This window comes from Rana temporaria, chromosome 13 (assembly GCF_905171775.1).
Source record: "Rana temporaria chromosome 13, aRanTem1.1, whole genome shotgun sequence".
NCBI classification, from domain to species: Eukaryota; Metazoa; Chordata; class Amphibia; order Anura; family Ranidae; genus Rana; species Rana temporaria.
In genome coordinates this window covers 112,725,830-112,747,605 of record NC_053501.1, presented here as the reverse complement: position 1 = coordinate 112,747,605, position 21,776 = coordinate 112,725,830, and the positions used below count along the sequence as shown (strand labels likewise).

Genomic DNA, 21,776 nt, shown 5'->3' with positions numbered 1-21,776 from the left:
GTGGCATTTTTATAGTAATCCAATGCATTTTTATAGAACTGATCGCTATAATGGTCCCAAAAATGTGTCAAAAGTGTCTGAAGTGTCCGCCATAATGTCGCAGTACTGAAAAAAATTGCTGATCGCCGCTATTACTAGTAAAAAAAAATATTAATAAAAATGCCATAAAACTACCCCCTATTTTGTAAACACTATACATTTTGCGCAAACCAATCGATAAACGTTATTGCGTTTTTGTTTTTTTTACGAAAAATATGTAGAAGAATACGTATCGGCCTAAACTGAGGAAAAAAAAAGTTGTGTTCTATATATTTTTGGGGGATATTTATTATAGCAAAAAGTAAAAAATATTATTTTTTTTCAAAATTGTCGCTCTATTTTTGTTTATAGCGCAAAAACTAAAAACCGCAGAGGTAATCAAATACCACCAAAAGAAAGCTCTATTTGTGGGGGAGAAAAAGGGCGCCATCTTTGTTTGGGAGCCACGTCGCACGACCGCACAATTGTCAGTTAAAGAGACGCAGTGCCGAATCACAAAAAGTGCTCTGGTCTTTGACCAGTGATATGGACCGGGGGTTAAGTGGTTAACATCACCAGCTGGCTGCCTGGAAACTTGAGATTGTTCGTAGCTAGAGAACAGCGATAATGAATTAGAACACACACTAGGTCTTTTAAGACCCAGCGGAGACCAGCAGATTACGAGTTACAGTAGTTGCGAAACATGAAAGTGAAAGACAGCACAGGGGCGTGGGATCGAGTGAAAGACAAGGAAAGGTACGTTAGGCTATTCTTTTGCTTAACAAGGGGTCTGCTTACCATTCTTGCCCACAAGCTCTCTCACACAATCATACATTCTCCGTGGTATAAGACAGCTGAGATAGCTTCTCACTTTAGGCCTCATGCACTCTGGACGTTTTTACAGCAGCTGTTTTTGGATTCAGACGTTTTTTTCTACAGCCAATAAGCTCTCCAGCATGTTATCCTATGTGTCCATGCTGTTTTTGGCTGAGGCATTTTTGGCTGTAAAAAACTACCCCAGACGAATTCCTCGTACACACGACCGGTTTTCCCGACGTGAAAACTGCCATTTTTTAGATTGGTCGGGAAAACCGGTCGTGTGTATGCTCCATAGCAGTTTTCCCGACGAGAAAACTGCCCCTGCAAAAAAATTCGAACCTGCTCTATTTTTTCTCGTCGCGTTTCCCGCCAGTCTTTTTCTCGTCGCGAAAACTGCTCGTGTGTATGCTTTTCCGAGGGGGGGGGGGCGACGAGCATGCTCAGAATCAAGTATGAGACAGGAGCGCTCTTTCTGGTGAAACTAGCGTTCGTAATAGAGATAGCACATTCGTCACGCTGTAACGGACTGAAAAGCACGAAGACTGAAAAGCGTGAATCGTCTCTCAACAAACTTTTACTAACACGAGGATCAGCAAAAGCAGCCCAAAGGGTGGCGCCGTTTGAATGGAACGTCCCCTTTATAGTGCCGTCGTACGTGTTGGACGTCACCGCGCTAATAAAAATAAATTAAAAAATCTTATTTTTTTTGTCATGACATTGTCATTTAAAATAAATAAATAATTTGATCACGTTTATTGCTGTCACAAGGAATGTAAAAATCCCTTGAGACAGTAATAGGTGGTGACAGGTCCTCTTTATGGAGGGATCGGGGGTCTAAAAGAACCCAAATCCCTACCTTGGAACTTCAAAGTATTCAGAGTGCTAAAATTGGCGATTTTGAATACTGTAATATTTTTTTTAAATCATCGCCATTGGCAGCCGAGTAAAGCGGAAGTGACGTCGCTTCAGTGTTTTAAGATAGCAAACTGTAAGGAAGCAGTTTACCGGTAATTGCGAAACATGAAAGTGAAAGACAGCACAGGGGCGTGGGATCGAGTGAAAGACAAGGAAAGGTACGTTAGGCTATTCTTTTGCTTAACAAGGGGTTAAGCTCCTATGGAATAACAACCAAGCGACTTTTAGCCGCATTAGTTGTTATCCCTAAAGAGCCGACCAACTGCTCTAAAAAAACTGGAGGCATCATCCTGGTATAACCCCTTGAAGCAGAGAACGCAAATGTGCGCACTGTTATTAATAATTGTATATCATTTTCTTAAATATACCTATCATGGGCGTCCACTCCATAGGGCAAGGGGGGGCAATTACCCCCCTGGAATCGAGAAGGTGTTAAAGAGTGTCAGGCTGGCGCCCCCCCTCCATTACCGGTGACAGGCAGGTTGGAACAGGGACAGAGAGGCGAGCTGCTGGTCGTGGTGTTGCAAGGGGGGGTGGTCTGGTGCGGGGTGACACCACTGCACCTGACCAACCATCCACTTCTCTCGCGGCCGTGGGCTGTCTGAGCGGTCCCGGGCCGCATGTCACACAGGCACAGTGAGCAGAGTGAAGCCGCCTCCCCCCTCCAGTGTTTATGTGTACACACGCTGTGCCTGTGCCACGCTGATCTGAGGTACTGAATGGGCCTTGGACCTTGCCAAATTTGCTTAGGGGTTAACCACTTGAGGACTGCCTTACGCCGATAAATGTCAGCAGAATGGCACAGCTGGGCAAAAGCACGTTACCCTTTAGGAGCCCAGCCGTGGGTCGCGCGTGCGACTCGGTCCTCAGCTCCATGACCGCGCCTGCGGGACTAGCGAACCTGATCGTCGCAGGTGTCCCGCGATCGGGTCACAGAGAGGAAGAACAGGGAGAGGTGAGTGTAAACAAACCTTCCCTGTGCTTCCTAGAGAGACTGTCACTGATCGTCTGTTCCCTGTCATAGGGAACGACGATCAGTGAAGTCATGCGACAAGCAACGCCCCCGCACAGTAGTAATCACTCCCTAGGAAACACTTAACCCCTTCAGCACCCCTTACAGGTTAACCCTTTCACTGCCATTGTCGTTTTTCAGTAACCAGTGCATTTTTATAGCACTGATTGCTGTATAAATGACAATGGTCCCAAAATGGTGTCAAAAGTGTCCGATGTGTCTGCCAGAATGTCACAGTCACGATAAATAGATGATCTCCACCATTACTAGTAAAAAAAAAAATTATTAATATAAATGCCATAAAACTATCCCCTATTTTGTAGACACTATAACTTTTGCGCAAACCAATGAATAAACGCTTATTGCGATTTTTTTTTATTACTAAAAATATGTAGAAGAATACGTATCGGGCTACACTGAGGAAAAAAATGTTTTTATATATATTTTTAGGAATATTTATTATAGCAAAAAGTGAAAAACATAAATTTTTTTTCAAAATTGTCGCTCTATTTTTGTTTATAGCGCAAAAAAACAAAAACGTAGAGGTGATCAAATACCACCAAAAGAAAGCTCTATTTGTGGGGAAAAAAAGGACGCCAATTTTGTTTGGGAGCCACGTCGCACCACCGTGCAATTGTCAGTTAAAGCGACGCAGTGCCGAATCGCAAAAAGGGGCCTGGTCCTTTAGCTGCATAATGGTCCGGGGGTACAGTGGTTAATAACTCCAAGTCTCACAAAACTTAGTTTTCTTTAAAAAAAAAATGTATATCTTGATTCCCTGAGGGTGAAACTTGATTATATAGTCAAAACGTCAGAGTGAGAGTGTTTTTGATCCTTTAAAATTGTGGGTGTGCATTTTATACATATTAATGAAGAGCGTGAAATTATGCTATGAGGATCACCCGTGTCCTTACTTTCAGCGATAACCGGGAATGAGTGTGCTGATCAATACTGAGATTGGAGTATCAAGCAAGTATTATTGGGGTGGATTGTGGGGGGGGGGGGGGGTGAGACACAACACTGATGGTGATCTGAAGTTTACTGAAAGCGAGGATTTGTGGACTGTCAATTATCAGTGTGTGGGGATTGATTCAAATTCGGCTGAGGGGGCATGTTTTATGTTAATGGACGGTGACCTGACGTGATTGACGAATTTTACGAACGGCGCATGCGCCGTCCGTGTACATATCCCAGTGTGCATTGCGGCAAAGTACGCCGCACGGTCCTATTGGTTTTGACGTGGACGTGAATTACGTCCAGCCCTATTCACGGACGACTTACGCAAACGACATAAAACTTTCAAATTTCGACGCGGAAACGACGGCCATACTTAACATTACTATTCCAGCTATTTGATGGAATAACTTTACGTCTGAAAATGCCTTACGTAAACGGCGTATCTGTACTGCGTCGGCCGGACGTACGTCCGTGAATAGGCGTATCTAGTGATTTACATATTCTACGCTGAACGCAATGGAAGCGCCACCTAGCGGCCAGCCTTAAAATTACACTTTAAGATACAATGGTGTAAGACACTTACGCCGCTCGTATCTTAGCCTAATTTAAGAGTATCTGGTTACCAGAATACGCTTAAATTTGCGTCTGCGCAGATTCAGACTTAGGCTGGCGTATCTACTGATATGCCGGCCTAAGTCTTTCTGAATCTAGCTAAGAAACTAAGATACGCCTGAAAATAGGCTTCATCCGACCGACGTAACTTGCCTACGCCGGCATAGAGTGGGCGCATATTTACGCTGGGCGTATTTTGCGCTCCCATTGATTTTCTATTCACATATGCAAATGAGGGAGATACGTCGATTCACGAACGTCCGTCTGTCCGACGCAGTGCGCGTAAAGTCATACGTCCGGCGTAAAGTTATGCCCCATAAAGGAGGTGTAACTCAGCAGCATCCATGCAAAGGGAACACAAGCCGTCGTATTTTACGTAGGACGTGAATATGACTAGGCATAGGTTACATTTACGCCGTAGGCAGTGATCCGACGTATCTTAGGGAGTAGTTCCGACGTGATTCTGAGCATGCGCACTGGGATGTGTCCACGGGACGGCGCATGCGCCGTTCCTTATACGTATCTGTCTGGCGCTCGGCCCATCATTTGCATGGGGTCACGTCTCATTTGCATGGCTCACGCCCACTTCCACTTACGCCGGCTTACGCCTAGATAACCCAGCGCAGTTTTGGCAGCACTGGCTTTGTGAATTCAGTGCTTGCCTTTCTGCGCTGCGTCGGCGTAGCGTAAAGGAGATACGCTACGGCGGCATAAATGTGCCCCGCTGTTTGTGAATCCGGGCCGTTATGTTTCATCTTGGAAATGAACTTTAAAGTGTCCGTACCCGTGTGACATCCAAAGAAAAAAAAATTGTTCTAGAAACTTTGCATCGTAATGTAAGAATGTTAAGAATTCCACCTTCTCAGGTCTAGGCAGGCTCTGTATTTTACAAACTCTTGCTTTCAGCAGGGACTAGGCACTCTGATGGTGTGGAGGTGCCCGGGATACACAACTAGGATTTCGCTAGTTTTGCCAAGGTAGGATATTTCTCTTGGTTACTCTTCCACCAATTCAAAGGGTTTCTCTACTTGGCACTCTACTTTCTCTACTTGGCACGGGCTTCTCTACAAACAAGAGAATAAGGTATCAGCTGTAAAGAACAAGCTGGGAAAAAGTACGTGATAATCACACCCTTGTAGAATAGGCTTAGTAAAATCTAAAAAAAACTTTATTGATGAGTAAAAAACCTCAAGTGGATAAAAATATATAGAATTACACCTTCCAATAACTTGGTAACTTGGATAGAAAGAAACAGAAAGAAAGAAGAGGAAAGGGAGAGGGCAAGGATAAGAGATCAGCTGAATAAGAAATCATCAAAATTTAGTCAAGTGATACAATTTACACAAGTTTTTGCAACAACATCTCATCTTGCTGCCTATGAACCCACCATCTGCTGCGCCTACTACGTAGACTCGTTCCCTTTATCCCGAAAGTAGACATATCTGTCGTGGTGGGTACAATTATCAACTCCAGACTCGACTATGTATATGCTCTTTACCTCGGACTCCCAAAATACCAAATCACTCGTCTGCAAGTCGTTCAAAATACGGCCGCTCGACTAGTGACTGGGAAAGAAAAATGGGAATCAATCTCGCCTTCACTGAGATCCCTTCATTGGTTGCCAGTAAAAGACAGAATTACTTTTAAGGCACTCGGTCTGATACATAAGTGTGTTCAAGGAAATGCCCCCCAATATCAATGCGAAAAAATAAAAAGTCACAACCCCAATCGCGTTCTTCGATCCACCGACCAAAATCTACTCCAGATACCCAAAGCCAGATACAAGTCCAAAGGAGAACGAAGATTTGCAGTCCAAGGACCTAGACTATGGAACGCTCTACCAACCACCATCCGGTTGGAGGTGAATCACATGGCCTTCAGAAAAAAACTCAAAACCCATCTTTTCTGAAGGCAAAAGGACAGTAGGGAACGGATACTAAGCGCCCACCACACGCGGGTGGTGGGACGACTGCCCAGGCGGATGGTGGCGAAGACGACCCTGAACCAATGGAGTCCACCACCTAAATGCCCCTCCCCAGCATGCACAGCGAGGCAAACAACCCTCCTGATTGGCTGCCGAGGAGAAATATCCACACTACCCTGACTCTACTGCTGCCACCTGCCGGTCTGGGGTGGGACCAACTCCCCAGACAACTACAGTATACACACACAGTACAGCCAAAGCTGGAAAAGAGCCCCTAAATTTAGCCAAATAAACACAGTCAGAGGCAACTAACTCTCTGACCACCCTCTAAATTTACCGCAGCACTGGCTATGAAAGTAGCCAGGCGCTACACACGCTTTTCTGCTTGGTCCCTAGCTTGGCACTCCAGATGCTTCTCAAGCTTTACCCCTGCTGACCGGCTCGGTCTCTGGCTTTACACACAAGGCTGCTCTGCAAGAGTCTCCTCTGCTGGTTGGGTCCCTGACTTTATCACCGCCTGAAGTTTCCAGTTTCTCCACCGTACCCTGCGGTGAGAATATGATTGAGGAACTTGCTTCAGTTACTCACTGGGGTCCCTGGTAATAAGGCGATTGGTCCCTTCTTGGTGACAGCTTCCCTTCTACCTCTGACCACGACAGGTTCTCCAGCTGGCAGGACCGTCACTTTTGGTTGGACTGCAAGCCGCAATCCAAACCCTGCGCTGCTCTCTCACATCTGGATAGGCCCTCACACAGCCTGGCAGCCAGATGCCCCCAGGTTAGGCTTAATCTCCAGGCCTAGCAGCCTGGGGAAGACGACACAGAACACAGATCACCTGACCTCACCTGAATATAAAGGCTCTCCCAGCAGGCCAAGGGATTAAAGAAAACCCTTGCCCATTGGCTGGAACACCCACATACCCATAACCAGACCTTGGGTTGACCTTCTCGTATTTAGTACCACCCAGCCACCTAGTGGTAGAAGAGAAAAGTGCAACAATGCCAAGCTTAGGCAGAAATCAATAGATCCCTATCAATTGACCAAGATAACTACTCTTGGCAAGTACATTTGTGAGGAGCTCCCTGACTAAACTCCAGGGTGCTACACAATTGTTAAAAAAAAATACAAAAAAATTGAAACAAACCAGTGAAACAAAGTCTGAAAAACAATTATGAATGCAAAAAAACTCTAATTAGTGAGTTCAAAATTATGGTTATGTTGAAAAACAAATTATGAATGCAAAAAAACTCTAATTAGTGAGTTCAAAATTATGGTTATGTTGAGAACTACCTAAATGACAAAGAAACTGTGTGTAAAAAATTAGTCTATCTGTGAATCAACTACTAGATCCAATGAAAATGTCCATCCAAAACAATACAAGAGTAAAGCCTCATACACGCGATCGGATTATCCGACGGGAATTGTGTGATGACAGGCTGTTGTCGGAAAATCCGTCCGTTTGTACGCTCCATCGGACAATTGTTGTCGGATTTTCCACAGACAAATGTGGGATAGCATGCTTTAAAATTGTCTTTCAACAATTGTGTGTGGTCGGATTATCCAAGCGTGTGTACAATAATCCGTCGGACAAAACTCCATAGTACAAACACACATGCTAAGAAACAATGCTTACCATAACACAACATTAGCAGAAGTTGCCCAAAGGGTGGCATTAAAGAGCTAAAAAACCACATAGTTTTGTGTTTGTTGGATGATAATTCTTTGCCCTTCGGACAAAAGTCCTATGCTTTATCCACAGATAATCCGATCAGGTGTACGAGGCATAAAGGTTCAGTGCAAAGATATGCAAATCAAGAAAAAAAAAAAAAGCAGGCTTGTATAGAGGCTTCAATATGGAACTCACAGTGGCATAGTTACAAAGTTTATTAAAAGAAAAGAGATACAATTCCAACATTTATTAGCCACAATAACAGTAAAACCTTCACCAATATAAAAAGAATCGTGACAACCTTGTCACAATAAAAGTGAAAAAGGAGGAAGCTCACACAGCTGAGCGAAATGCATAAACACCATTCAGCAGCCCGGTCTTGGAGCCACACACATGTAGCGTGTATTCGCTCCACTCACCACCACACGAAGTGGGGCCACTACTGAAATTCAGTGTACATCTACAACCAGGCAAAGGATGACTGCTTCCACTACCTGAACCGTCCCAGGGACTGGTTCCAATCCCAGTTGATGCCTATTCAGGGGAAACGTGAAGTACGCCACAAGTCACCATCTCCCTGGTAGGGGCCCTAGTGCATTACATTGCCCAGGGGCCCATGATTTTAATAAGATGGCCCTGGCTGGCTGCATGGTGTGGCCAATGCGGTGGATACTGGTCCACCCATTCTTGTCTTGGAGCCGCGCTCCATAGGCACGCACGGCGGGGCTTAGCCACGCTCCCTGCTTTCTCCTCAATTCATTTGATTGACAGCCACAGGAGCTAATGACTTCTGCTGCTGCTCGATCCCCTAGGGTGACCACGTGTCCCGGGACAGTCCTGCATTTTGCAGGCCTGTCCTGGGCAGCTTCATTCCAGGACAATACAGTGTCCCGGAATGAAACTGACACAGCTACCCCCCCCCCCCCCCGGGCCAATCTGATGCCCCTAAAAAAGGCCGACACGTCACTGCTTCACTCACTGACAGTATTTGCCCTAGCCGGAAATGCCTGGAGAAGCACAATCCCCACCCCCTGCTTGTGTTCGGAGAAATCATACATCCCGCCTCTGGTGTCCAATCACTGTGCTGTGATTCGTTACAGCACAAGCTGATTTTTGGAAAGGGGGGGTGTCCCTGAATGGTAGTTTGGAAATGTGGTCACCCTACGACCCCCCCCCCCCTGTGGGAAGAAGAGAGGGGAGAAGAGATGCAGCCATGAAGAGTGCTGGATATCTCTTCCCCTTCACACAGAGGAGGGGGAGGACAGAAAGCCATTAAATGCTTTTTACCTTAGTGTGCAGGGAATGCCAATAAATTAGCTTTAGAAACCCTTTAATTTACCTCTGGTCTATCAGACTTCAGCTTCTCTGGGTTCCGATGATAATCTTCTCCTGCCCAGGACTACATGTCCCATGAGTCATTGCTCCTCATACATTCACAAAGTTCTTAGGCACTTACTAACATGTATGAATGGTGTTCATTTTGTTAAGCGCTGCGCAAACTGTTGGCACTATAGAAATCCTGTATTATAATAATACCTGTAATAATAATACTGATGTGTATGTGTGCTGCACTATGTATACTGGAATATAAATAAATAATGCATTCTGTATGCAGGCCGAATAATTATCTGACTAACTAATCAATGATAGCTGGAATGGCAGACTCGCATCTACCATGGTTTTCATCATTCCTGGAAAATCGATCCCAGATAGTGAAACTAGGACCTTTCACATCTGAATCACGCAGCGTGTCTTGCGGAGTCCTCCAGGGATCTCCCCTATCGCCCGTGCTATTCAATATTTACCTCCGCCCACACAATTATTAGTAATCACGACCTTCTCTATCACTCCTACGCGGATGATACGCAACTGTATTTTCGTATCAGCAACCAAAAGAACCAATATCCCGCATTAGAACAATGCCTCACTCAGATAGACATCTGGATGACGGAGAGTCACCTCAAACTCAGTGGAGCAAAAACAGAAATCATTCAACTCCATGCAAACAGGAGGAAACTGGCCAGGACTACCTGGACCCCTCCACCCATTTTAGGACAAACCATCACCCCTAGCACCAAGGTCAAAAGTCTAGGAGTCATCTTTGACTCGGACATGACAATGGATGCACAAATAGGATCAGTAATTAGCGGATCGCACCATCTTCTACGGCTCCTACGAAGAGTGGTTCCCTTCATCCCTAAAGAAGACACAGCGGTAGTGGTAGGGTCAATCATTAACTCCAGACTGGATTATGCAAATGCCCTTTACCTCGGACTCCCAAAGTACCAACTCGCCCGGCTCCAAATCATCCAAAACATGGCGGCTCGACTGGTAACAGGGAAAAAACCCTGGGAACCAATCACCCCTGTCCCTGAGATCCCTCCATTGGCTGAGGACTGAGTCACTTTCAAGGCCTTATGCATAACGCCCAAATGCGTACACGGAAGCGCGCCCCTATATTTAAGTGAGAAAAAAAAAACCAAATCGAGTTCTTAGATCAACTAACCAAAAATGATTACAAATTCCCAAAGCCCGATATAAGACCAAAAGAAGAACGTCGTTTTTCAGTTCAAGGACCTCGACTATAGAACTAATATCCGAATGGAAATTGATCACCTGGCCTTCAGAAAAAAGCTAAAGACCCATCTATTCTGAGGGTTAAACTGAAGGAAAATGGATGCCAAGCGCCTTGAGGCAATTCAGTTCGCATTTGTAGCGCTATATAAGTAATTCACTCACTCACTCACTCAATGATAAGCAGCTATTTTTATATTGATTATGTATATTAGTTGTTTACGTCTACACACGACTGTTTTTAATGTCATGGAAAAAATAAAGTTTTTCTCGACGTGATTCTTGTCAAGCCGGCTTTGCCCACACACGAGCGTGAAAAAAAAATGCTCGAGCAAAGCGCGGTGACATACGACGGCACTATAAAGGGGAAGTTCCATTCTGATGGCGCCACCCTTTGGGCTGCTTTTGCTGATTTCGTGTTAGTAAAAGTTTGGTGAGAGACGATTCGCGCTTTTCAGGCTTCGTCCTTTCAGATCGTTTTCTGCTGTTCAGAATTCAGACGAATATGCTATCTCCATTACGAATGCTAGTTTTACCAAAACGAGTGCTCCTGTCTCATAACTTGCTTTTGAACATGCATGTTTTTTTCCCGTTGTTAAAGCCTACAAATGACAACGAGAAAAACAATGAGAAAAAATAGAGCAGGTTCTAAATTTTTTAACGCCCATTTTTCTCGTCGAAAAAATGCTCTGGAGCCTACACACGACCGTTTTTCACGTCACATTAAAAAAATTACCACGGCCGCGTGTACGCGGCATAAGTGTTATTGATTTTTATTAACTTTATCTCCTTTTAACCACTTAAGACCCGGACCATTTTGTTGCTAAATGACCAGGCCACTTTTTGCCATTCGGCACTGCGTCGCATTAACTGATAATTGCGCGATCGTGCGACGTGGCTGCCAAACAAAATTGGCATCCTTTTTTTCCCACAAATAGAGCTTTCTTTTGGTGGTATTTGATCACCTCTGCGGTTTTTATTGTTTGTGCTCTAAACAAAAATAAAGAGACAATTTTGAAAAAAAAAATCAATATTTTTTACTTTTTGCTATAATAAATATCCCCCAAAAATATATACATTAAAAAAAATGTTTCCTCAGTTTAGGCCGATACATATTCTTCTACATATTTTTGGTTAAAAAAAAAAAAATCGCAAAAAGCGTTTGATTGGTTTGCGCAAAAGTTATAGCATCTACAAAATAGAGGGTAGTTTTATGGCATTTTTATTAATAATTTTTTTCTACTAGTAATGGCGGCGATCAGCGATTTTTATCGTGACTGCGACATTATGGCAGACACATTTTTGGGACCATTTTCATAGCGAAAATTGCTCTAAAAATGCACTGGTTACCGTGAAAATGACAATGGCAGTGAAGGGGTTAACCACTAGGGGGCGCTGTAGGGGTTAAGTGTGACCCTTATGTGTGTTTCTTGCTGTAGGGGGGTGGGGCTGGACGTGTGACATCACTGATCGTCGTTCCCTATATCAGGGAGCAGACGATCACTGAAACAGCCACTCACCTCTCCCCGTTCTTCAGATCCTGTGACCTAATCGCAGGACACTGGCGGCGATCGGGTCCGCGGGTCCCGCGGGCGCGGTCACGGAGCTTCGGACCGGTCGCAAGCGCTGGGCTTTTAAAGAGGACGTATATATACGTCCATGTGCCCAGCCGTGCCATTCTGTCGACGTATATAGTCGTGCGGCGGTCCTTATGTGGTTAATGAGACATCAGGGGTCTATTATCACATATGTGATTTTTTCTAGAGTCCAGGGTTGTATTGCTTGCATTTAAAAATGTAAAAAAAATCATTTAATGATGTATTATTAAATACAGAAGTCTACAAATTTGACTTTTGTGTCTGCCCAAAGTTCTGTAAAAGATTTTTAGTTTTAAATATACCATAATGAAAAATAAAATTCCACAAAGATTTCAGTATGCAGTATTTAACGGATACTCAGCCATTGTATATTTTTCTGGTTGATCTGCATAACACAGCAGCCATTATTGACAATGTATCTCTGTGTCTCTAGGTGTTCCATGGCATGACTGGGATTATGCTGTAGAAGAACTAAGAGCAAAAAGATGGGGGCGAACCAAGGAAAAAACATCAGTCGCGGTAATCAGAGATCAGTCACTGTTTGTCTTTTATAATATATGATCAGTTTTGTGTAAATAGTTTTAAATATATGAAGCAACTATGACTTAGACAAGCATGCATCTCGTAAGTGTTTTTAATCTTATCCTATTAAAGTCATCATTTTAATACTACACTCAGGACGGCGCCGCCCCGTCCTTGTTTTTTTCTTACATGTCTTGCAGAGTTCTGGACACACTCTGAAGGATGGCTGCCTTCCTTTTTAACCCTTAATGCCCCTTTCTTTTTCCAACCACTCAACCTATGGGTACCTCGCCAATCCTGCTATTACAGCCACAGGCTATCTATACCAGGGGCTCGAGAGTAAATTTTCACTGGTTGCAAGATGCCAGGCAGCGCTGGCCCTAGCAACCAGTTCCGGAAATGTAGTTATTAGTCAGTAGGGGGTGGCTGTGTCCTCTATTTCATTCCGGGACATTGCATTGTCCTGGAACCCAGGACAGACATGTCAATTGCGGGACAGTCCCGGACAATCCGGGACACATGGGCACCCAAGGGGGAGGTGTATATAGAAGTACGCTGAGAGAGAAAGAGCTCAGCTTAGACAGAAGAACACAGCTTAAATACACAGAGCAATATCTAAGTTATGCACACAGATAAATCATAATAACCACATAGTGTAACACAACAATTATTGTGGTCAGGACACACAGGGGGACAAGAAACTGGCAGGATCAGCCAGTTTTTTTTTACAGTTTAGAAAAGGAAAACTGACAGCACAAGCACTATACAGTTTATTACGTTTTAAAGGAACAGGATCTTTTTTAACCCTTCCCTATGCTATTCAAAATCCTTAAAAAGTAATATTTTGACTGGAGTTACACTTAGAAATATGTACCTGTTCCAACTTGCATACAAATTCAACTTAAAGCGGGGTTCCGCGGGAATACGTTTTCTTTTGTTATATGCATCTGCCGCTCATCCCATATTTAAGTGTGTACTCACGTGTCCTTATTTCGTAGGCCACCGCAATGTCTTTCAGCCGCAAAAGGTAACTTATAAAAATAATTCTTGGAGGCTTCCATCTTGCTTGTGGGCACTCTGAAGCCCACAAGCAAATCCTTCCGGGATGCGGTGGCACGATCTTCCTAGTTGCCAGCAAATAAAATGGCGGAATTCGAACCGCCCTCATCACGTGACCTGCTTCACGGGTCAGGTGATGAGTGAAATCCCGCGATATCGAGAGAATCTGCCTAATGACTCCTCTCCTGGGAAGCATGACGCTGTGCTCCCAGGAGACTTTGCGATGGAGTCCCAGAAAACGACACGCCCACTCCCGTGGGAGGGATACCCGGAAGTGCCTGTTATTCCGAGGTGAATAAAGGTACTGTGATTGTTTAAAAAATTAACAGCGCACTATAAATGTATTCAATGAGATGGTCTTAATTAGATAAAGTGTCTCTTGAGGGTGAATCTCCGCTTTAAGAACAAACCTACAGAACCTTGTTTGTAACCTGGGGACTGCCTGTATTTTTTTTATTAATCTGTAGTTTGGCTTTACATTGCAAAAAGCCCCCAGTCACAGGCAAACTTGGTGAAAAGCTCTCAGTAAAAGATTCATAGATATATTGGAATGACCAAATATAAATCCCCAATCACAGGGCAATTCATGTAATGATCCTTATAGCGATTCACAAATTCAGTGCTCGTTATATAGAAATGTAATTTGTTACATACTGTACACACCACCTGCAGAACATTGACTCAGCACTGAGATAAAAGTTTGTAATGGAAGTTAATTCACAGCATTTATAAAGCTGTTTTAAGGCAGGTTATAAAATGTATTTATGTTTGTTTTCCTAGAGGGCATCAAGAGTATCCACCATCAGCTGTCTGTGTATGACGATTCATCACTGAGGAGGATATACGAGTATTACAGAGAGGATCTGATCCACATCCTGGAGAACTTGAACACTCATGCCATCCTGGTAGAACTAAAATATCAGAATGTTTTAAACACAGACGTAAGATATTTCTATATTACCTACAGCAAAATATGTATGATAAAGGGGAATTCCAAATAAATATTTGTAAACATGGATTACCCCCGTACTTTATAATTGTACATTATATCACTTCCTACCTTGAATAACCAATTGAACATATAAGTCCACAAGATAAATGTGATCATATCAACACTTCATTACATCCCACATGAAACTTTTAAAGCAATTTGCACAACTGTTCATACCACAATGCAATTATACTCTATGGGGTGTATTTATAAAAGAGCTAAGATGCCTGTATGAGTACATTATCTGCAGAGTTAGGCCTCGTAAACACGACCGAGGAACTCGTCGTAAATGAAACGTCGTTTTCCTCGACGAGTTCCTTGTTAGGCTTGTCGAGAAACTCGACAAGCTTTCTTTGCTTGCACACTGTCAAGACCAAATTTCGTCGTTCTCAAACGCGGTGACGTAAAACACGTACAACGGCAGGGGAAGTTCGATTCCACTGGCACAACCCTTGGGGCTGCTTTTGCTAATCTCATGTTAGTGCGTGTTAAGTAAAAGTTTGGTGAGAGACGATTTGCACTTTTCTGTCTGTCACAGCGTGACGAATGTGCTATCTCCATTACAAACGCTACTTTTCCCGAAGGTGCGCTCCCGTCTCATACTTTATTCTGAGCATGTGCGGGTTTCTAAGCATACACACGAACGTGTTTCTCATCGAAAACCAGCCCGACGAGGAAAACGACGAGGAAATTGAGACTCCCGTCGAGGAAAAAGAGAACTTGTTCTCTTTTTTTCTCGTCGAGTTCCTCAACAGTTTTCTCGATGAAAAACATACACATGACCGGTTTCCTCAGAAAAAAAGCTCTGCCACCAAGTTTCTTGATGTATTCTGTCAAGGAAAACAGTCATGTGTACAAGGCCTGACATTGTTTTTTTTCACATCATAAAAGTCTCACGTCCATAACTAAATATACAGTATGTTAGACATAATAACTCTTCACATTATTCTTTATAACTCTTTGCATGTTAATTGGGGAATCTTTGGCCAACTTGATTTTGCTGTGAATTTTTTTTCAAAATGTGTTTTTAAAATACCATTTTTTAAAAAGGTTTTCTTTTGAAAGCTGTGAGTTTGACTGAAATTCGCGTGTCACGTGTCCTTGCTTGGCCTGGCAACTTTTAATAAATGTTTTATAGCATCGAGTAAATACAATTTTTTTTTTTTTTAAATGGCAAAACGGGGCATGCGCTTTGTTCCTTTTTTGGATGAAATACTACTTTTGTCAAAATGGCCTTTGAGGTAGGACACATAAAACATTCTGGTCTTTCTAATGCCTCTACTTTCAACCCCACATGAGTTTTACCTCCCTCAATTAGTATTTTTAGGGACATTGTCCTTAGTAAACGAGAGAAATTCAACTTGAAGAGACCTCCCTCGTAACCCAGCCTTTGACATAGGTTTAAAGAGACTGTGTGAGAACAAAAATCTCATTATCCGTCCAGCTGACAAAGGGTAGGCATAGCTATTTTGAACAAGGCCGTTTCCAGGAGATGTCCAGGATTCTTGGTGATAGGGAAACGTATGAGTTGCTCAGAAATAATCCCACTTGTACATACAAAAAAGGAATTGATCACTTTTGTTGATAAGGGTGTCAAGGTACATATTTTGGACAAAAAGGAGAAAGCCTTTTTGATACCAACGGTCCCTCGTATTCCTATGATCAACTCTCTGCCTAAAATACACAACGATGTTAACCATCCCCAGGGTCGTCCTATTGTTAGTGGAATTAATTCCATTATAGCTAGGATCGGGAAGTATATCGATTTCCATCTACCACCAATAGTTAAAAAGGTACCTTCCTATTTAAAAGACACCAATGACACCATCCGACTTTTAGACAACATCACATGGGATGGTAAGGGTCTATTAGTCACGGTAGACTTTGCATCACTTTACACATGTATATCTTACATATTAGGTTTTGAAGCGGTCAAACATTTTTTATCTAGGGAGTCTGATATGTTAGGCCCCCAAAAGGATTTTATCCTTGATTTACTCGCTTTTGCTACCACACACAATTATTTCTGGTCAATTTATTTATGGCCAAATGGAAGAAGGACGTCGTCTATGGCTGTGCCCAACCTGAGCGTATCTTCTGGGCCAGGTACATAGACGATGTCCTCTTCCTAAGGAAGGGGAACCATGAATCATTGGATACGTTTATGAGATATTTGAACTCCAACGATCGAGGTATAATCCTCCCACATGAGGCTCATGCCGACAGGATTTATTTTCTGGACTTGGAAATTCGGGCTGTGGATGACAGACTAATCACCAGCACTTTTTTTCAAGGCAACAGACCGCAATTTGTACATACCTACTGAAAGTTGCCATCATAAAACTTGGCTCAAATCTGTACCTCGCAGTCAGTTTGTCAGACTTAAACGGAATTGTACTCTGACCAGTGATTTTTGAAAAACAGGTTCCTCTTTTAAAAAATAGATTCATTGAGAAGGGCTATAATGAAGATGTTTTGGATGAGTAAAATGAATGCCCTATTACATCGACTGGGTCAAGCCCAGTTCAGACATGCATCAGTATAACTTCCTTATGACAGGATTTATTTTTCTGAATGTAATGTTCAAACAACCAGAATAATTTTTATGTTTTACATAAAAAATAAATGTTGAAGTGACATTTCTAACTGCAGATTTGGAACAATAATACGATATCTTTTCCAGAAATACGAGTCAATGGAAAAAGACCCGTTTTCCTTCTCTCACACCTTATTACAAGATATTCTGGAACTGGGAAGAGAAGCTGTGATTGGATTCTGGGAATGTCTCTATATGCTACAGAAAGATCATCCTCATCCTAATTTATTGGCGGTTCTGGATGAGATCAGACAGACAGGTAACAGGACTTTGTGTTTTCACTTAACATTATGAAAAAATAATGATTGACACCAATTCTCTCAAAATAATGACTGACACCAATTATTGCAAAATAATGATTGACACCAATTATTGCAAGTGTAAGTCCATAAACGCAGCACTCTCCTCCTCTACATCTTTGAAAGATTTTATCTTGTTCCCAGTTCTGTACAAAAAAAAACTATTAGTTTGGAATGTGTCTTTTTAATAGTATAGACAGGATTTCTACAGATTTTTAACATGAAATATAAAGCATGTGACCACATTATTTCTCTCCATCTTTCCCCAGAAAAGCATGTAAGGGGGCTTGTGATTGGCTGACTGACTATTGGTGCCAAGTTTCTGCCCTGATTCTTCTTGGCTAGGACAGTGACTCACTGCTGGTAGTTAGAAGCCTTCGCCATATTGTGCCCAACTCCTGTCCTTAAGCCTGTCCGTGACATCCTCGCCATTAGCCTTTATATTCACCAAATTTATGTTTACACAAAAGATATCCTTTTCCGCACTTTCCTGTATCTTTAAAGATAGCCATTTAACATCACATTGACATACTAACAGAACTCTAAAGCATAAAATACTGTAGGCATAAGCTGATATTCTTTAGCGGTCATTTGGGCACAGAACACCAGCACATATCTTAGAAGCCTTCTTCCCTTAGTATCTCCTCTTTCCTCTCCTTGGGAGCACCACAATGTTGAGACCTACCTCCCTGTATGCTAGATCCGTAGCATCAGTGCCGGCCCAAGACAGTGTGCTGCCTGATACCAAGAATGAAATGCTGCCCCCCCCCCAAAAAAAAAAATATTAAAAATCACGCCCAACAAAATGCACCCATATCCATTATTTTATATCATGGTAACTAAAGTGGATCTGTCATGGCTCTATACATGTATATAGGAGTATAAAGAGGACATGTTATAGTTGTTTACGTGTATAGGAGTATAAAGAGGACCTGTCAGGGCTCTATTCATGTATATAGGGGCATAAAAGGACCTGTCATGGCTCTATGCATGTATGTAGGAGTATAAAGAGGACCTGTCAGGGCTCTATTCATGTATATAGGGGCATAAAAGGACCTGTCATTGCTCTATGCATGTATGTAGGAGTATAAACGGACCTGTACAGGGCCGGCGGCCGCAATGTCAGCTGGCCACCCACGATCGTTCCACAGAGTCAGAAAGGGGATCTGTCCATGTAAACAGACAGATCCCCATTCTGACAGGGTAGGAGAGACAGATGTGCTGTCCCTAGTGATTAGGAACAGAGATCTCTCTCCTCCTCCAGTCAAACCCATCCCCCCAGTTAGAAACACCTCCCAGGGAACACATTTAACCCCTTCCCTGACAGCGACATTTACACAGTAATCAGTACAATTTTATAGCACAGATCACTGTATAGATGTCACTGGTCCCAAAAATGTGTCAGAAGTGTCCGATCTGTCCACCGCAATGTCGCAGTCTCGCTAAAAATTGCAGATCACTGTCATTACTAGTAAAAAAAAAAAAAATAATAAAAATGCTTGAAGCGCATTATTACATTGTTATATAAAATAAAAAAGTTCAACTCACTGTAATGCGGAATCAGTGGGAGCCCCAAGCTTGTCACTTGCCACGTCACCTGCCTTCAGATGTGGATTATCACTTTCCGCGTCACCTGCCACACATTACGAATTGTCACTTGCCACATAGTGTCACCTGCCACAGGTAGCGGATTGCCACTTCCTGAGTAAAGACAGGCAGCAGAGAGATAATGTAATCTCTCTGCTGCCCGCACAGTGGGGGCGGAACTGCAGTGATGCAAATCAGTTCCTCTCTGTACCCCCCCCACACACACACACACATTAGTAAACCACACCTCACATACCCCCCTCCCCCCAATCAGTTTACCTCTGTACCCCCCCCACACACACACACACATATCAGCTTCCCTCTGTACCCCCCCAAATCAGTTCCCCTCTGTACCCCCACACACACACACATTAGTTCCCCTCTGTACCCCCCCAAATCAGTTCCTCTCTGTACCCCCCCCACACACACACACACACGCATACATTAGTAAACCTCTGTACCCCCCCAAATCAGTTCCCCTCTGTACCCCCCCAGATCAGTTCCTCTCTGTACCCCCCCCACACACACATTAGTTCACCTCTGCACCCCCCCCAAATAAGTTCCCCCCTGTACCCCCCCAAAATCAGTTTCTCTCTGTACCCCCACATTAGTTCACCTCTGTACCCCCCCCCAAAATCAGTTCCTCTCTGTACCCCCCACATTAATTAATTAGTTAACCTCTGTCCCCCCCAAATCAGTTTTCCCCTTTTCCCCTCCCAAATCAGTTTATATCTGTACTGTACCCCCCTCACTCACACACACACACACACACATTAGTTCCCCTCTGTACCCCCGTACACAATACAATGTGACACTTGACAACAGCGGTGGTGCAGTGGCCTCACCTCGAGGAGAGCGGCGCTGCTGCCTGTCCTCCCACCACAGTCCACAGATCCCCGACAGTCCGGGAAGAGCGAGGGCTTCCTTCCTTACATGAGATGCCAGACGGCTACCGAGAGACACGTACGTCGAGTCCATTGACGGCACGGTCTCACCGCCCCCTCCCCCTCCCCACCGCCATTCATTGAGAGCGGCTGCAGCCGTGTGTGAATGTAGAAGGGGGCGTGACAGTGACACCCAGCACCGTTCAATGCCGCTTGGGCGGCATTATGACAGAGCTATAAAAACAGGCGGGCAAAGCGGTGGAATGAGAGGTGGACGGCAATTAGCTGCAAACAGTGGAGTGTGACGGCAGGCGGCAATTTGACAGTGAAGCGGGAAGCGGAGCTGGCGGGCGGGAGGCAATTTGCCGCCTCCTTGAAAGTGCCGCCTGGTACCAATGGTACCAGTGGGTCCCATGGAAGGGCCGGCCCTGCGTAGCATGCTACTTAAGCCAAGTTTAACAAGGTTCTTTTCTGTAGTGTACCAGTCTCTCTGTCTATGTCCCACTCCATAGCTCTGCCCAGCCAGGCATGTTCACAGATATTACTCTCTCTCTCTCCCAGGTGTACTAGTACTTAGAGCTGGGCAATTTTCGCGGCTTCGGCCTAGTTCGCGGTCTAGTCCGCGGTGCGGTGTCAGCGCCAGTTCTGGGGAGCTGCTGGCAGGAGTTTTTAGGCGAGGCCGTGGTGTGGACTAGGCCGAAGCCACGGCCTCGCCTAAAAACACCTGTTTGCAGCTCCTCAGGGCGGGTGCGGTGTCAGCGCCGGGCCTGGTGAAAAAAAAAATGGCTGAAAAAATTTGCTGAAAATCTGAATCGATTTGACCTCTCAACTCGATTCTAGATTCAAATCGATTTTTTCCCCAGCCCTACAAGTTTTTAAGTCAAAGATGGAACTTTATAAAGATAAAGGAAAAGGATATAAAAATATATCCAAAGCCTTGAATATGCCAGTCAGTACTGTTCACATATTACAAAAAGGAAAATGTGGGGATCTCTTGATACCAGGCCAGGGTCAGGTAGACCAAAAAAAATTGCAGCCACAACTGCTAGAATATCCTTTTTCGTCTAAAGTTCCATTACCATGTTATGCAGGTCTTTTGACAGTTCTTTTCTGCTCTCCATGGCTCAGTACATAGCCTGCTCAGTTTATCCACGTAAGAGCAAACAAACTCATTGACTGTTTATACACAGACACTTATTGCAATTTAAAAAGACACAGATGTGGGAAAGTAACCTTTTAATTGCCATTTTAACCTGTGTGTCACCTTCTGTGTCTGTACCAAGGCCAAACTTTCCAGGGGATGTAAACTTTTCATCAGAGCCATTATTATAGTTATAGTAATACTCAGTCAGGTTGAAAAAAGACACAAGTCCATCCAGTTCAACCATAAAAAAAAAAAAAAAATATATCGTACAATCCTATACACCAAATTCTATACCCACAGTTGATCCAGAGGAAGCAAACAACCCCAGCAGAGCATGATTCAATTTGCAACAGCAGGGGAAACAATTCCTTCCTGATCCCCTGAGAGGCAATCGGATTTACCCCGGATCAACTTTACCTATAAATGTCAGTACCCCGTAATATTCTGTACATTTAGGAAAGTATTTGGGCCTTTCGTAAAGCAATCTACTGAGCTGGCCAGAACCACCTCTGGCCGGAGTCTGTTCCACATTTTCACAGCTCTTACTGTGAAGAAACCTTTCCATATTTGGAGGTGATATCTTTTTTCCCTCTAGA

General features: G+C 43.7%; 1 protein-coding gene across 4 annotated transcripts in view; it reads left to right on the top strand.

The window, feature by feature from the left end:
- Window positions 1-734: 734 nt before the first annotated feature.
- The window catches only part of LOC120920163 (NACHT, LRR and PYD domains-containing protein 3-like), a 77,147-nt gene continuing 56,105 nt past the window's right edge, over window positions 735-21,776 (top strand). For 2 of the 4 annotated variants that reach the window (XM_040332087.1, XM_040332083.1), the window contains exons 1-4: window positions 1,753-1,910; window positions 12,532-12,617; window positions 14,460-14,620; window positions 17,354-17,525. In XM_040332087.1, coding sequence (XP_040188021.1) covers window positions 12,584-12,617; window positions 14,460-14,620; window positions 17,354-17,525 — 367 coding nt within the window. In that variant the 5' untranslated portion in view covers window positions 1,753-1,910; window positions 12,532-12,583. Of the gene's footprint in view, window positions 775-1,752; window positions 1,911-5,239; window positions 5,311-12,531; window positions 12,618-14,459; window positions 14,621-17,353; window positions 17,526-21,776 lie in introns of those variants that run through there. The other 2 variants (XM_040332084.1, XM_040332085.1) reach the window with 2 other exon arrangements.